Below are 14,583 nucleotides of genomic sequence, written 5' to 3' on the forward strand. Positions count from 1 at the left end.
ACAGACTGGGGCTCTGTGTCTCGCGGGTGTCTCTGGCTCATCAGCCTTGTTGGCTGCACAGGGGAGGTCCTTCCCCTGGCCCACGGTGCTCCTGGTTTCCTTGGCTGTGCCTGCGGCCCCACGATAGCCCTGTTGGGTCAGGAGCAGCGGTAGATGATTGCAAAGGCTGTTCTTGCCCAGCAGCCCTCCTTGGTTCATGTTCTCCAGTTGCACTGAGGTCTCCCGTGTGAAGAGGGGTGGGATTCCTGGTAGGAGACTGAAGTTATCCTCAGAGCTGGCTGTGGCAGGGCTGGGAGCCCTTTGGAAGGGGAGCAGGAGAGTGCTCTGGTTAGCTTTCTGTGTTTTCCACTCCAGTTTAAAACAACTGAAGCTTGTACCCTGTGGCCATCTCCTGCCTGCGGGGCTCTCTGTTGGAGCATGTGCTTCAACACCAGCTGGAGGTCGAGACCTGAGCTTGGATGGAGCCAGGAGCTGGGAGGGCCTTGCTTCCCAGCACTCCCTCCATCACAGGAGTAGTTGTTTGTTTTGTTTTTTTTTTTTTCCCCTGGACATGTAGAGTGAAACCTATTGACTTGTCAAGAGCGGGCCCTGAGCCCCTTCTGCTATGCAACCGCTGCTCCAGAGACACGGCCCTCTCCAGGCGCCTGGTTAAGCTTGGCAGTGGAAGGCTTTTCCCCTCTCTGTCCCCACTGTGTGCAGTGTGTGTGTGTGATCTCCCGGGGCCCCGCGTGCACTAACCGCCGGATCCCCCCTCCTCCTCACAGCCCCTCCAAAGAGCCTGGCCCACGTGCCTTCTGCACTTTCCCTGGGGGACGCAGACCCTGCTCCTGTCCCGGTGACTCTGATTACCGTTCCGGCCCTCTGATTACTGCCCGCTCTTGGTTATGGAACTTGGTAGCGATGAGATTGCAGAGAGAAATCCAAAGGCCATCCAAAGGGACTTCAGGGCACTGGGGAGATTGCTCGAAGGTTCCAGAGCACAGGTGGTCTTTTCCTCGATCTCTTCAGTGGCGGGCAAGAATACTGAAGGGAACAGGAAAACCCACCTGATCAATACTTGGCTTAGTGGCTGGTGTCATCGGTGGAATTTTGGTTTCTATGGTCATGGGGAAGTTTACAAGGCACCGGGCCTGATGGTGACAGATGGAGTTCGGCTTTCTAGAAAGGGGAAGAGGATTCTTGCATATCAGTTGGCCGGGCTCATAGAGAAGGCTTTAAACTAGGTTTGAGGGGGGAGGGGGACAGAACAAGGCCCACCAGTGATGGACCTAAGGGTGGTATGCCGATGTTGGGGGTGAAATCGATAGCCCAGCTCAAGTGGATCTCCACCAACGCACGCAGCATGGGCAACAAACAGGACGAGCTGGAAACCACTGTGCAGCAGGATAGCTATGACTTGGTCGCCACCACAGAAACACGGTGGGACAACTCTCATGACTGCAGTGCTGCCATGGATGGCTATAAGCTCTTCAGAAGGGACAGGCAAGGAAGGAGAGGCGGTGGGGTGGCTTTGTTCGTTCAGGAGTGTTTCGATTGTGTAGAGATTAACAGTTGTGAGGACAAGGCCGAGTGCTTATGAGTAAACCTGAGGGGGCAGATATCCTGCTGGGAGTCTGTTACAGACCACCCAACCAGGAGGAAGAGGCAGATGAGGCATTCTATAAGCGACTGGCAGAAGTCTCTCAATCGTTAGCCCTTGTCCTTGTGGGGGACTTCGTTTTACCAGATGTCTGCTGGAAATACAACACAGCAGAGAGGAACCAGTCCAGGAGGTTCCTGGAGTGTGTGGAAGATAACTTCCTGACACAGCTGGTAAGGGAGCCTACCAGTGGGGGTGCCTCACTTGACCTGCGGTTTATGAACAGAGAAGGACTGGTGGGAAACGTGGTGGTCAGAGGCTGACTTGGGCTTAGGGACCACGAAATGATAGAGTTCTCTATTCTTGGTCAAGTTAGGAGGAGAGTCAGCCAAACCACAACCATGGACTTCTGGAGGGCTGACTTCGGGCTGTTCAGGACACTGGTCGAGAGAGTCCCTTGGGAGGCAGGCCTGAAGTGCAGCAAGGGGGTCCAGGAAAGCTGGACATTCTTCAAGGAGGAAGTCTTCAGGGTGCAGGAGCAGGCTGTCCCTGTACGCCAGAAGATGAACCGCCAGGGAAGACGACAGGCCTGGTTAAACAGGGAGCTTTTGCTGGAAGTCTGGGAAAAAAGGGGGGTTTACCACTCTTGGGAGAAGGGGCAGGAAACTCAAGAAGAATATAGGGAGCTTGTTAGGTCATGCAGAGGGAAAATTAGAGAGGCAAAAGCCCAACTAGAACTCAGGCTGGCCACTGTTGTGAAAGACAACAAAAATGTTCCTACAAATACATTAACCACAAAAAGAAAACCAAGGAGAATCTCCATTCTCTATTGGATGTGGAGGAGAACACTGTCATCAAGGATGAGAAAAAGGCTGAGGTACTTAATGCCTTCTTTGCCTCAGTCTTTAATAGTCAGACAAGCAATCCGCGAGGTAGTCATCCCCTGACCTGGAAGACAGGGTCTGAGAGCAGAATAAACTCCCTGTAATTCAGCAGGAAGCAGTTAAAGACGTGCTTTGCCACCTGGACATCCACAAGTCTATGGGGCTGGATGGGATCCAACTGGGAGTAGTGAGGGAGCTGGCAGAGGAGCTGGCCAAACCACTCTCCCTCATTTATCAGCAGTCCTGGTCAACAGGGGAGGTCCCAGACGACTGGAGACTTGCCAATGTGACACCCATCTACAAGAAGGGCCGGAAGGAGGATCCGGGGAACTACAGGCCCGTCAGCCTGACCTCGGTGCCAGGGAAGATCATGGAGCGGTTCGTCTTGACGGCGCTCACGTGGCAGGTGCAGGACAACCAGGGACTCAGGCCCAGCCAGCCTGGGTTCGTGAAAGGCAGGTCCTGCTTAACCGACCCGATCTCCTTCCAGAGACCCGCCTGGTCGATGAGGGGAAGGCTGTGGATGGCATCTACCCGGACTTTAGTAAAGCCTTTGACACTGTCTCCCACAGCATTCTCCTAAGCAAGCTGGCGGCTCCTGGCCTAGACAGCTGTACGCTAAGCTGGGTTAAAAACTGGCTGGATGGCCAAGCACAGAGAGTGGTGGTGAATGGAGATCAGTCCAGCTGGAGGCTGGTCACAAGCCCTAGGGCTCAGTATTGGGACCGGTCTTGTTTAACGTCTTTATTGATCTGGATGAGGGGGTTTGCAGATGACACTAAATTGGGTGGGAGTGTTGATCTGTTTGAGGGTCAGAAGGCTCTGCAGAGGGACCTGGACAGGCTGGATCGATGGACCGAGTCCAATGCTATGGCGTTTAACAAGGCCAAGTGCCAGGTCCTGCCCTTGGCTCACAACAACCCCACGCAGCGCTACAGGCTTGGGGATGAGTGGCTGGAAAGCTGCCCAGTGGAAAAGGCCCTGGGGGTGCTGGTCAGCAGCCGGGTGAACGTGAGCCAGCAGTGTGCCCAGGTGGCCAAGAAGGCCAACAGCATCCTGACCTGTATCAGCCATGGTGTGGCCAGCAGGAGTAGGAAGGTGATCGTCCCCCTGTACTCAGCACGGGTGAGGCCGCATCTTGAATGCTGCGTGCAGGTTTGGGTCCCTCACTGCTAGAAGGACACTAAGGTGCTGGAGCGTGTCCAGAGAAGGGCAGCGAAGCTGGTGAAGGGTCTGGAGAACATGTCTCATGAGGAGCGGCTAGGGAACTGGGGCTGTTTAGTCTGGAGAAGAGGAGGCTGAAGGGAGACCTGATCGCTCTCTGCAACTGCCTGAAAGGAGGCTGTAGTGAGGTGGGGGTCAGTCTCTTCTCCCAAGTATCAAGTGATAGGACAAGAGGAAATGGTCTCGAGTTGTGCCAGGGGAGGTTTAGATTGGACTTTAGGAAAAATTTCTTTACTGAAAAAGTGGTCAGACATGAGAACAGGCTGCCCAGGGAGGTGGTGGAGTCAACATCGCTGGAGGTGTTCAAAAACCATGCAGATGTAGTGCTTTGGGACATGGTTTAGTGGGCATGGTGGTATTAGGGCAATAGTTTTATGTGATGATCTCAGAGGTCTATTTCAACCTGATGATTCTATGACACTCGTCTCAGCCCCCGGTGTGCCGCTGTCTGCAGCAGGGAGTGGGACAGCCCCTGCTTGCCAGTCCCCACAACTGCATTTCTTGACTGGGTTCTTTCCTACTTGCACATCTGATTGCTGTGGGACCACAGTTGGGGGAGGGTGGGGGGCAGCCCCCAGTCACTCAGCAGCCCCCAGGCTCGTCCCTGTGCCTCTCCTCCTGCCAAAAGCCTGGGCCCCAAAAGTGCTTTATGCTTTTATAGTTACTTTGTATTGATATGTAAAATAGCAAATTCTGGTCCTTGCCCTGTGGAGTGTGGCTGGAGTCTTACGTATATAATAAAGTACTTTTGCCAGAATGCTGGTGCCTTTGGCCTAGTTCGGTGGGCCTCTGGGACCCGAGTGCTCCCCCTCTGCTGTGGCTGGGAGGGGACCTGGTGTGAGGATCCAGCCCAGCCCTGCTTCCCCCACCCCTCCCCAGCCCCCGGTAAACTCCCAGCTGCACAAACAACAGGGAACAAGCAGGCCAGTGCATCTTGTGTTTAATAAAGCGATGACCACTTCCCCACCTTGCTGCAGTGCATGGGGGTGCTCCACAGGAAGGTCCTCTGCAGGTGCCCAGGCTGGGGGACATCCTTTTCCACGGGCACCATCTTCCCGAGGCTGCAGCCAACTTGTCGTGAGCATCACGGGCTACTCCAAAGAAGCAGCAGGTCCGATGGCTTGGGGAGGGAGGGTGTCCATATGCCCCTGCTGTGACTCTTAAGGCACATCACTAGGTAGCTCAAAAGCTGTCTTGCTCTTGGCCTCTGACAAACCTTCCCTGGCTCTGTCTCCTCTCTGGAATGGAGTTGCGATTTAGTCTTGACAGCAGGTGAGGTGCCAAAGGATCCAGTGTTCTCCACAAAGCAAGTCTCTTATTCCAGCACAGAGGTATCACTGGCTTCCCCTGCAGATGTGCAGCTTCCATCAGGCAGCATCGCTGGGCCAAATGCGGGATGCAGCGAGGGGCACAGGACAAGAAGGCACCGGCTGCCAAGTGCAGGAAGAAGTCGCTGTTTGGGGGGACCCTTACCACAGCCGGGTCCTGCTGGACAATGTTTCAGTCCCAAGGCAGTCATGTTGGGGCAGAGGCAGCGAACGGTCCAAGAACAGCAGCAAAGCTGGACATAATTTCGATGCTAGGGGCCAAAGCTGGGTTTGAGCAGCCAAGCGAGCAATGGCGGGGGGGTTCCTACTCCTCCTTGGCCCGGGCAGAGCTGGCTGCCTTCTCCTCCAGGTGGGGAATCACCGCCTCCGTGTAAAACATCTTCAGCTTGAGCATTGTCTGGTCCCAGAATTCTGAGTCGAACTCCACGGGGACCACGGCCGTCTCCTTGGTGGTGTGCACCACGAAGTCGGCCCACTGGAAGTTGGCGGCCGCCAGCTGGCACTGGATCTTGATGAAGCAGGGATGATGCTTCTTCAGGGCGTAGGAGTCCCCATCCATCTTCAGGCAGAATTTTTTGTCCAGGCAGGCCTCGCGCACCGTCATGTTCCTGTGCTTGCGGGGAAACTTCACCTCCAGCAGCCCCAGGGCCTCCCCCGTCTCCACGTCCTTGACGACACCATGCGGGCTGGCGACGAGCCACTTCTCCTCCCGGTGAATGAAGAGGCCGCAGTCCTCCACCTGCACCTGCTTGCCCAACGCCTCTGACTTCAGCGTCTCGTAGGCCTGCACAGCCTGTACCCACTTCCCGGGGACGGAGCCCACCACCGCTTTCAGGTAGGACTGGGGCACGTTGACTGCTTTGCCCGTGACGAACTCGCACTTGGCAATGCTGGGGGCCGCAGAAGCGCTGATGCAGTTCTCCTGCCACTTGTACCACCTGGGGTTACGCCACCGGCCCCGGGTCTCCTTCTCCACCTGCGAGATGTCCTGGTTCTCCCCAGGGATCTCCCTGGGTCTGCAGGCCCCGCTGGGGTCAGCGCCAGGCTGCTGCTTCTGCAGACGTGGGTTGGGTCTGGCTGGACCGGCGGCTCCTTTGGCATCAGGTGGCTGCTTCTGGGCTGCAGAGCAACTCCCAGCGGATGCTCTGTCCTGGTCCCCCGCAGCTCCTCGGGCTCCACGGGATGCTGTGGGTCTCGGCTGAGAGCAGCCTGGCTTTGCACCCTGCCCCTGGCCGGGGCCAGCAGCCCCGGCAGCCGGAGCCCTCCTGGACTGGCTGCCTGCAGCCGTGGCCTTGGCCTGGGGGGACGAGGCAGAAGGCGGCAGCGTGGCAGGAGCGGTTTTGGAGGCAGCTGTGGCCGGCCGAGGGGATGATGTGCTGGTGGTCTCCTTCCTGGGTGTCTCCATCGCTATGTGTCAGAGGGTCTCGTGCTGTGGATATGGAATAAAGTTGAACTCATGTCCCCAAAACACAAATTTCCCCCCATTTGGTCCCCCCCTGCGCCTGCCTGTATTGGGTTTGCATGGCAAGGTTTTGGTATGAGGGGGGCCACAGGGGTGACTTCTGTGAGAAGCTGCTAGAAGCTTCCCTCATGTCCCACAGCGCCCATGCCAGCCGGCTCCAAGACGGACCCGCTGCTGGCCAAGGCTGAGCCCATCAGCAACAGTGGTAGCACCTCTGAGATAACAGATTTAAGGGGGCGGGGGGGGAAACAAGCAGCAACAGCAGCCGGGAGACAGGAGTGAGAATATGTGAGAGCAAGAGCTGTGCAGACACCAAGGTCAGCGAAGAAGGAGGGGGAGGAGGTGCTCCAGGCGCCAGAGCAGAGGTTCCCACGCAGCCTGTGGTGAAGACCATGGTGAGGCAGGCTGGACCCCTGCAGCCCATGGATGTCCACGGTGCAGCAGGTAACTGCCTGCACCCCATGGAGGGCCCCACATCGGAGCAGGTGGATGCCCAAAGGAGGCTGTGACCCCGTGGGAAGCCTGCACTGGAGCAGGTTTGCTGGCAGGACCTGTGACCTCGCGGGGGAGCCACGCTGGAGCAGGCTGTTCCTGAGGGGCTGCACCTCGTGGAAGGGACCCACACTGGAGCAGTTTGTGAAGAGCTGCAGCCCATGGGAAGGTCTCATGTTGGAGAAGTTCGTGGAGAACTGTATCCTCTGAGAGGGACCCTACACTGGAGCAGGGGAAGAGTGTGAGGAGTCCTCCTCTGAGGAGGAAGGAGCAGCAGAGACAATGTGTGAGGAACTGACTGCAACCCCTATTCCCTGTCCCTCTGCACGGCTCGGGGGGAGCAGGGAGAGAAATTGGGAGTAAAGTTAAGCCCGGGAAGAAGAAGGGGGGCGGGGGGGGGTGCGTGTGTGAAGGTGTTTGTAAGATTTTCTTTCTCATTACTCTACTCTCATTTGATCGGCCATAAATGAAGCTAATTTCCCCAGTCCAGGCTGTTTTCCCCACCATGGCACCCCTGCCAGCGCGGCTCTGTCCCCACGCCCTCTCTCGGGGGACTCACCACGCTGCCATGCCGGCTGGGTCAGCCATGCTCTTGCACCCCCCCCAACCCCGAAACCCAGCCCTGCGTGGGGCCAGCGCTCCCGCCCCGTGGCGGCCCAGCCAGCCCAGAGGACCGGGTGCGGGGACAGCGGGGACTCCCCGGGGACGGCGACGCCGGGACGAGGGAGAGGTGCCCGTGGGTGCCAGGCGGGTCCCCGCGGGCCCGGCCCTGCGGGGAGCTCGGACACGCGTGGGGAGGTCCGCCCGGCCCGGCCCCGCCCCGGGACACCCCACTCGTGCTCGGGGGGCCGGGGCGCGGGTCTCCGCAGCTCCGCCGGCCGCTCCGCGGTGCCACCGCCCCGGAAGCGCGTCCCGCCCGCACCACGTGCCCGCGGCGTCCCGGGACGAGGGCGAGGGCCGGGGCCGGGGCCGGGGCCGGGACCGGGACCGGGACCGAGGGGAGCCGGGGCGGGAGTACCCGGCCTGGCCGAGCCCCCCGCCGCTCCCCGCTAGAGGGAAGCAGCCGCTCGGCCGTCCGGGCCCGCGGAGGGACCTGCCCGGACCCGGCCGCTTCCCTCCCCGCCTGCCCTTATCCCCTCCGCTTCCTTCCTGCGCCACCGCTGCCGCCCCGACAGCAGCGACCTTTCGCTCCGGGCTGGGGACCAGCCCCTGCAGCCCCCTCCGCGCCCTGCCCAGGGCCTGCCGGGCTGGTTTCTCTGCCACGTCCTCTGCTCCCGGCCCCTCTCCCTGCTCCCGGCCCCGTCCCTCCTCGGCCGCCGCTCCTGGGAGGGGGCGCCCTGTACCCCACCGCTGCCCGCGGGCAGGGCTCCGAGCCTGCCAGGGAAGCAGCCCCGCACCCAGCCCCGCCCGGCCCCCAGCCCCCCAGCTTTGCCCTCGGGCTCCCCTGCGAAGGCTGGCACCGTGCCGGCCCCGAGCTGACCCCCAGCGACACGTCCCACCACCCCCACCACAGCCAGCCCTCGGGAGAAGGGCAGCGGCAAGAAGCCGGAGCAATAATACCCACCCTCGGGCGCGCAGGAAGCAGGGAGGCAGGCCTCAGCGGCACGGCGAGGTCCCGGTTCCCGAAACCCGCGGGGTTTCGTTTCCCGCAGCGAGCCTGGTGCCTCCTCGGCAGAGCCGGGCTCAGCTCTGCCCGAGTGAGCTCTGGCTGAGTAAGGCCAGTTGCCCCGGTGGGGCGGCTGCTGTGAGATGCCTGTGCCCGCCCCAGGGCCACAAGCCCACGCTGTTCTCAGCAAGGAAACCCAGCAGCCACCAGTGCGTGTCCCGGGTCTGTGTCAGAGCCCCGCTTCCAGCCCCATTGGCCTGTGCCAGAAACCTGGGAGGGTTTTGGTTAAGTCTGGGCAAGACCGGTGCTGGCAGCTTTCCCAGCTCCTCTCCCCGGGGTTCCCTGAAGTCTCCATGAGCAATCTCCATCTCTGCTGACATTTCCTTTCTTGCTGCTTTCTCCCTCCAGCCCCTCTGTAACGCCCTGCAGCTGGGCAGGCCAACATGGCACAGGTTCAGCCAAGGGGCAGCTGATTTTGACCAGAAACGCCACCAGCGTGCCCCTCCTCTCCCGTGGCTGCCCCTTCTCAGGATCTCCTTTAATTCGTGCCCAGGGAGGAGCAGCAGACAGCTGAACAGGACAGCCCTGCCCCTCTGCCGGCAGGCAGAGCCTCTGCAGCCCTCGGTGGGCTCTGAGGAGCCGCAGCTGTGTCCCGCTCAGTGGCTCCCAGCCTGACACCGGCTGGCATCTGCTCAGGCTTTGGGCTATTTCCTCCCATAGCCCTAAATTCGCAGGGCTTATCAGCGACCCGGGACCCGAGAGCATCCGTAAGAGCTTTGTGGTCTGTGTTTCCTCCTGTCTCTGGGTGCTAATTCAGCTCAACACACCCAGGATGAGGTGCGTGGGGATAAATACCCAGATCATGACCGGTCCCTTGGGCAGTACAGCAGCCGCTGGGGAGGGCTGCAGGGGGTGACTGGGTGCTGCTGTTGGGCGCTGTTGGGCTGAGCCTGGCCTGAGCCTGGCCTGAGCCTGGCCTGCAGGGTTTAACGCAGGCCTTAGCTCGGCTCTCTGCTGAGGAGCACTGCCGAGCTCTCTGGGGGTCTGTTTGTGGCTGTAGCAAGCTGCCGCAGGGAGGCTGTGGCAGGGCAGAGCGGGGACACGCACGCCTGTTGTCTGACGCTGGTGTGAGCGCTGTACGGAGCGGGATGGAGCCCGTCTGCGCCTCCCCGGGGCTGCTGCGGGTCACCGGTGGGCTGGGGGAGGCTGGGCTGCGTCCCCAGCGCTGCGCCCGCTGTGGTTCTTGTGGTTCTTCACCTGCTGGAACACCGGGGCCACAGAGAGCGTCTGATGCTGTGGGCTGGCTGAGCCCCGTCACCCCGGCTGGCGGCACAGACCCCGCGCTCGCTTTTGGATGCTTTTCTTTGCCTCCGCTTGGCCTAGAAACAACATCTCGGAGAAAAATCAAAGCTTGCGGTTTGTGGTTTTTTCTGGGGCTGGAGCGGCGGCAGCACTTGCTGTGACGATATGAGTGGGAGCCCCACGCACGCCGCAGGCTGCGTGGATGTGCTGCGGTGTGTGCTGTGCCTCCAGCGGCTGGCAGAGCTGGCGCTTGTCATGTGGGGGGGCAATATCTGGGTTAGCATCCTTGGCCTGCAGTCACGAATGAGAGGGTAGGAGAGCAGCTGCATGCTTCAGCTCTCCTCTGTCCCTGTGCAGCCCCAGGAGGGGAAGCGGCGTGCCGTGGGGCATCTCGCCCGGGGAGAGGGCATGGCTCAGCGCGCTCTTGCAAGCAGCCCAGGGACGCGCAGGGTGCCTCTCTGCCAGACAGTTGTGTGGGCTGAAGCGCAGCGTTAAGGGGTCGGGAGGGGGGAGCGTGCCCCGTGCCACTGCAACGGGCGCCTTCCACTGAGAGTTTCCTCCTTTGCTCCGTCGTGCCATGGAGCCAAGGCCGTAGCCCCACGTGGGTCAGCTTGGAGGTGAGACCCGGTGGAGAGATGCTGCTCTGCCAAGCCTCTGCTGCCGTTGCGAAATGACCTACGGAGGCCTGGGCACCGCTTCCCCCGCCGGCACTGCCTGCTCTTTCTGCCCCAGTTTGTGCCCGTGTGGCTGGGCTGGCTCCAGTTCGGTGTGGCTGCGATGGAGGGGCTTGTGGTGCCTAGGCGGGGGGGGGGCGTGCTCCCCTCTGTGTGAGCTCTAAAAAGAGCGGCGGCAGAACAGCCCTATCTATAGCACAGCGAGGGAGGTGCCTGGGAGAGGCAGGGCAGGGCTCAGCTCCAAATCCGATGGTTTTCTCCAGTCCCACTTGGGAACGCGGGGCCAGCAGTGTCGGCTGAGGGATTCCCAGCACACCCCGGGTGCTGAGATCTCCCTGCCAGCCGACGTGTCCTGGCTTTGCTGGGATTTCCTGGCCGTCTGCGCCCTCCCCGAGGGGGCTTGTTGTCACCCTTGTCAGCCAAAGGCTGGGCTCTCCCCAAATCCCCCCTGTGTCCTCCTCTTCGGGGCTGGGATTTCACTGCAGCACGTGGAAGCTGATGAGGATGGCCCCGCTTGGGACCCTCTGAGTCTGGGGTGAGTGCTCAGCATCCACCCGTGCCTGATGCTCTTGTGGTGGTCTCGGGGCAGCTGCAACCTTGCCTAGCAAAGCCGGTTGTGACAGTTGTGGCCCCTGGTAATTGTACAGGAGAGTTCAGCCGGCTGATGGGCGTTTGCGTTTTGCCCTGTGCTTTGTTTGGGGGGGACACAGGGGGCGGCTACATGTCCCGGGCAGCCCAACCCCGTGTTTGTGGGTGCCGCTGCATCACCCTGGGGTCTCAGCAGCGCCCAGTTTGGGCTGGACGTTGGCGCACTGTGGGCGCAGAGCAGCCCCCGGCAGCGGGCTCTACTCTTGGCTGGTGCCTGTCACCCTCTGGGGGTGCTGGCCGAGGCCTGAGACCTCCAACTGCCCCCCGTGAGAGCATTCTCCCCGGGGCGGTGGTGGCGGGGAGTGTGTCTCTTTAACGAGGCTGGGCTTGGAGCAGCTCTGCTGCTGGCACAGGGAGTGAGGGATGGAGCGAGGGCGGTGAAGGAGCCAGTGCCAGAGAGGGAGCCTGCAGCAGGGAGCGGCGGGGAAGGACCGCTCATCCCCGCCGGGTACCGCAGCCCCCCAGCCGGAGGGGCAGGGAACGCCACCCCCGGGGCCCAGGGCTGTGCGGAGGGCGGGGACCCAGCGGGTGCCGAGCTGAGCCTGCAGCCCTGTGTCATCCTCCTCCTCCTCCTCCTCCTCCTCCTCCTCCTCCTCCTCCTCCTCCTCCTCCTCCTCCTCCTCCTCCTCCTCCTCCTCCTCCTCCTCCTCCTCCTCCTCCTCCTTCAGGTAAGGGCCGGGGGGTGGGGGTGGGGGGGAGCCTGGGACGGCGGTGGCCCGGGACCCTGCGGGTGTCGTGCAGTTCCTGGGTGCCCCAGGGTCGCACCCCCACTGCCCAGGCAGCCGCGGATCGCAGGAGGGGAGAGCGGTGGGAGATGAGGCAGCAGGAGCACAAAAGTGCTGAAATCACCACCCGGCATGGAGCCGGCAGGGCTGGCTCTCCTCGCCGCTGGGAACATGCCCCAGGGCGTCAGCAACCGGTGTCCCTGGCCCTCGCCACAAACGTCCCGTGGCCGGAGGAGCAGCGGGACCCTCCTGCAGGACTGACCCGCCGGGATGGGCCTGCGTCAGGGGAAATCCGTGGGGCTGGGAGGGTTTTTGGGGGGGGCAGGTGCCCGTGTTAGGGTGCATCGAGGGCAAGCGCCTCCTGTTCCCTGGCAGGGGGCTGCGTTTTTTCCAGGGGTTTCAGGGGCTCTGGGGAGGTGCGAGCAGCAGCACAGGTCCTGGACACGGTGGTCCTGGGTGCGGGGCGTGTGTGTGCGTGCAGCAGGCTCTGCTCTCTGATTCAACTTCCCAGCAGATGAAGCAGCAGTGCCAGCCAGGGGACAGCCCTGCCGGCTGGAGGCTCGGGCTGGGGACAGCCCTTCTCCCCATCCCCTTCGCCTGTGGCTGCCAGGGAAATCCCTTTCCCCCCACTCCTCCTCTTCGGGCTCCCTGCAAAGCGGCGTGCCCTGCAAGCAGTGGGCAGCAGCCCCGACACCTCCTGCCTCGGTGGCCTCCTGCCTGCTCCAGGAGTTGGGACAGATCCTGCCCTCCTGCCCTTGTGCCCCGTCGCAGCGCAGCGATGCAGGGCTGTCTGCAGGGAGGGGAGGCGATGGAGGCAGGGGTAATGTGGCGAGCAGGAGGGGCGGCGATGCCTCCTGGCTCCAGGCGCTGCTGCAGAGGCTTGGGCTCCAATCTTGTACCGGCCCGTGCATCTGTCACCAGCGGAAATTTCTGCTGGGTTTACCTGTGCTGGGGCTGGCCTCATCCTTCCCCGGATCTGCTCTGCACCCTCCCGACCCCAGCACCTTCTCCTTCTGGCCTTGAGTCAGACGGCTGTGGGCGGACATCCCTGGCACTGGGGCTCCCGAGCCTCTGACTCACGCTCTGCCAGGCAGTGCTGCGCTTCCTGGGTGTCTCATCATGTCATCATTGTGTATCCTGTTACCCCTCCCTGGACCCACGGCGGCAGCATGAGTCCCCAAAACAGCACGGGGAGCACTCAGGACAGCGATAGCTGGGCCTCGTCCCACTCCTCCGACTACCACGTTCTGACGGACAACGGGAGCAGCAGGAACCCCGTGGCCAGGGGGGCTGTGGACAACAGCCTGCTCGTGAGCTGCCCTGCCTTCCCCAGCAGCTTCTACGATGTGCGGCCCCAGCAAACCAAACGGAAGAAACCACCAGCAAAGAAACTCATTTTGGAGCAGGAGGTGGAGAAGCGGGTGCCGCTGAGCACTGGGAAGGGCTTTGGGGCAGAGCGGGACGGGGTGAAGGAGCTGGCTGCTGCGCTGGAGGGACAGGTGGCTCCTGTGGAAGAGCAGCTCTTGGAGCCTTCCCTCAACCCAGCTGGGGACCCCCAGGCCAACTCTCTCCCGGAGGAACTGATGAAGGAGGAGAAGGACTGGATGCACGGAGCGCAGGGGACAGAGAAGCCAGCAGGAGATGATCCTCAGCTAAAGGAGCACGACCCCTGCTCCGGAGGGAGGAAAAGCCCCGGTTCTTGTAGTAGCTTGGACCAAAGCGAAGGGGAAGATGCGAGCAGAGGGAGCTCCCAGCTTAGTGGTGAGTGTCCGAGGGAGCGCAGAGGGCCCTGCTGTGCTGTTGCCGGTGCCAAGTATTGTCCCTCCCTCAGCTGGAGCCACCCGTGTTGGCTGCAGGGGGGGCTTCTCAGTGGCCCAAGCCTCTCCCAGCAAGGGGAGTCCGTACCTTTGGGAGCTGGGAGGACTGAAGAGCGGCGGGCAGGGAGCTGGCCTGCCCTTTGGTAGCTCTGTGCTGCAGAGCAATGGTACAGACCTGAAACATGTCTGAAGCGGGGTGTAGGGCCACCTTGCTCATCTGGTCTTTATTTGTTTCCTTTTTTTTTTTTTTTTTTTTCTCCTTGCCCTTTTGCAACTTTAGCAGTCGAATTTGCAGCAGCTCCCAACACCAAAGCAGAAGGTGAGTGGGGGGCTGTCCCATTTAACCCCAGTGGAACTGGCGGGCCTGGCCACAGCCGGACCTGCCGCTGCTAAGGCAGTTTCTGACCGGTGTCTCTTTCCCTGACCAGATGACGATGCCTGGGATCTGATCACCTGCTTCTGCCTCAAGCCCTTTGCGGGGAGGCCCATGATCGAATGTAACGAATGCGCGACCTGGATCCACCTCTCTTGTGCCAAGATCCGCAAATCCAACGTGCCTGAGGTTTTCATTTGCCAGCTGGCTCAGTGCCTTTCCTGCAGGGCAGCAGAGGACAACCTAGTCCAAGTAGTTTTTCTGTGGTGTGGTGGAAGCTGTGACTCCCCTTCCTCCTTTTTCCTTGCCCTTTTCCTTTCCTTGGACCTTCGGGTGGGCTGTGAAGGCAAAGCCGTGGAGAACCAAGTTCTCCTCCAGCAAGTAGGTACAGCTCAGGCGAGCTCCCTCCATGCCGTGTGCCACTCTCCAGGGCGAGAGGCGAAGGGACATTGGTCCTGCTGACGCCTGA

General features: G+C 61.3%; 2 protein-coding genes across 2 annotated transcripts; one reads left to right on the plus strand and one right to left on the minus strand.

The window, feature by feature from the left end:
* Positions 1–5,319: 5,319 nt before the first annotated feature.
* Positions 5,320–9,263, minus strand: LOC147415290 (uncharacterized). The gene is made up of 2 exons (XM_086468430.1): positions 9,254–9,263; positions 5,320–6,422 (listed from the first exon to the last, which is right to left on the minus strand). The coding sequence occupies exons 1-2, from the start codon at positions 9,261–9,263 to the stop codon at positions 5,320–5,322; spliced, it is 1,113 nt and encodes a 370-aa protein (XP_086324556.1).
* Positions 9,264–10,547: 1,284 nt separating this feature from the next.
* Positions 10,548–14,583, plus strand: LOC147415291 (uncharacterized). The gene is made up of 6 exons (XM_086468605.1): positions 10,548–10,643; positions 10,971–11,086; positions 13,015–13,685; positions 14,022–14,060; positions 14,170–14,366; positions 14,545–14,583. Exons 1-6 carry the CDS (start codon positions 10,548–10,550, stop codon positions 14,581–14,583), a joined length of 1,158 nt encoding a protein of 385 aa, XP_086324731.1.

Source organism: Leptosomus discolor, chromosome 7, assembly GCF_034619465.1.
Source record: "Leptosomus discolor isolate bLepDis1 chromosome 7, bLepDis1.hap2, whole genome shotgun sequence".
Lineage (NCBI taxonomy): Eukaryota > Metazoa > Chordata > Aves > Leptosomiformes > Leptosomidae > Leptosomus > Leptosomus discolor.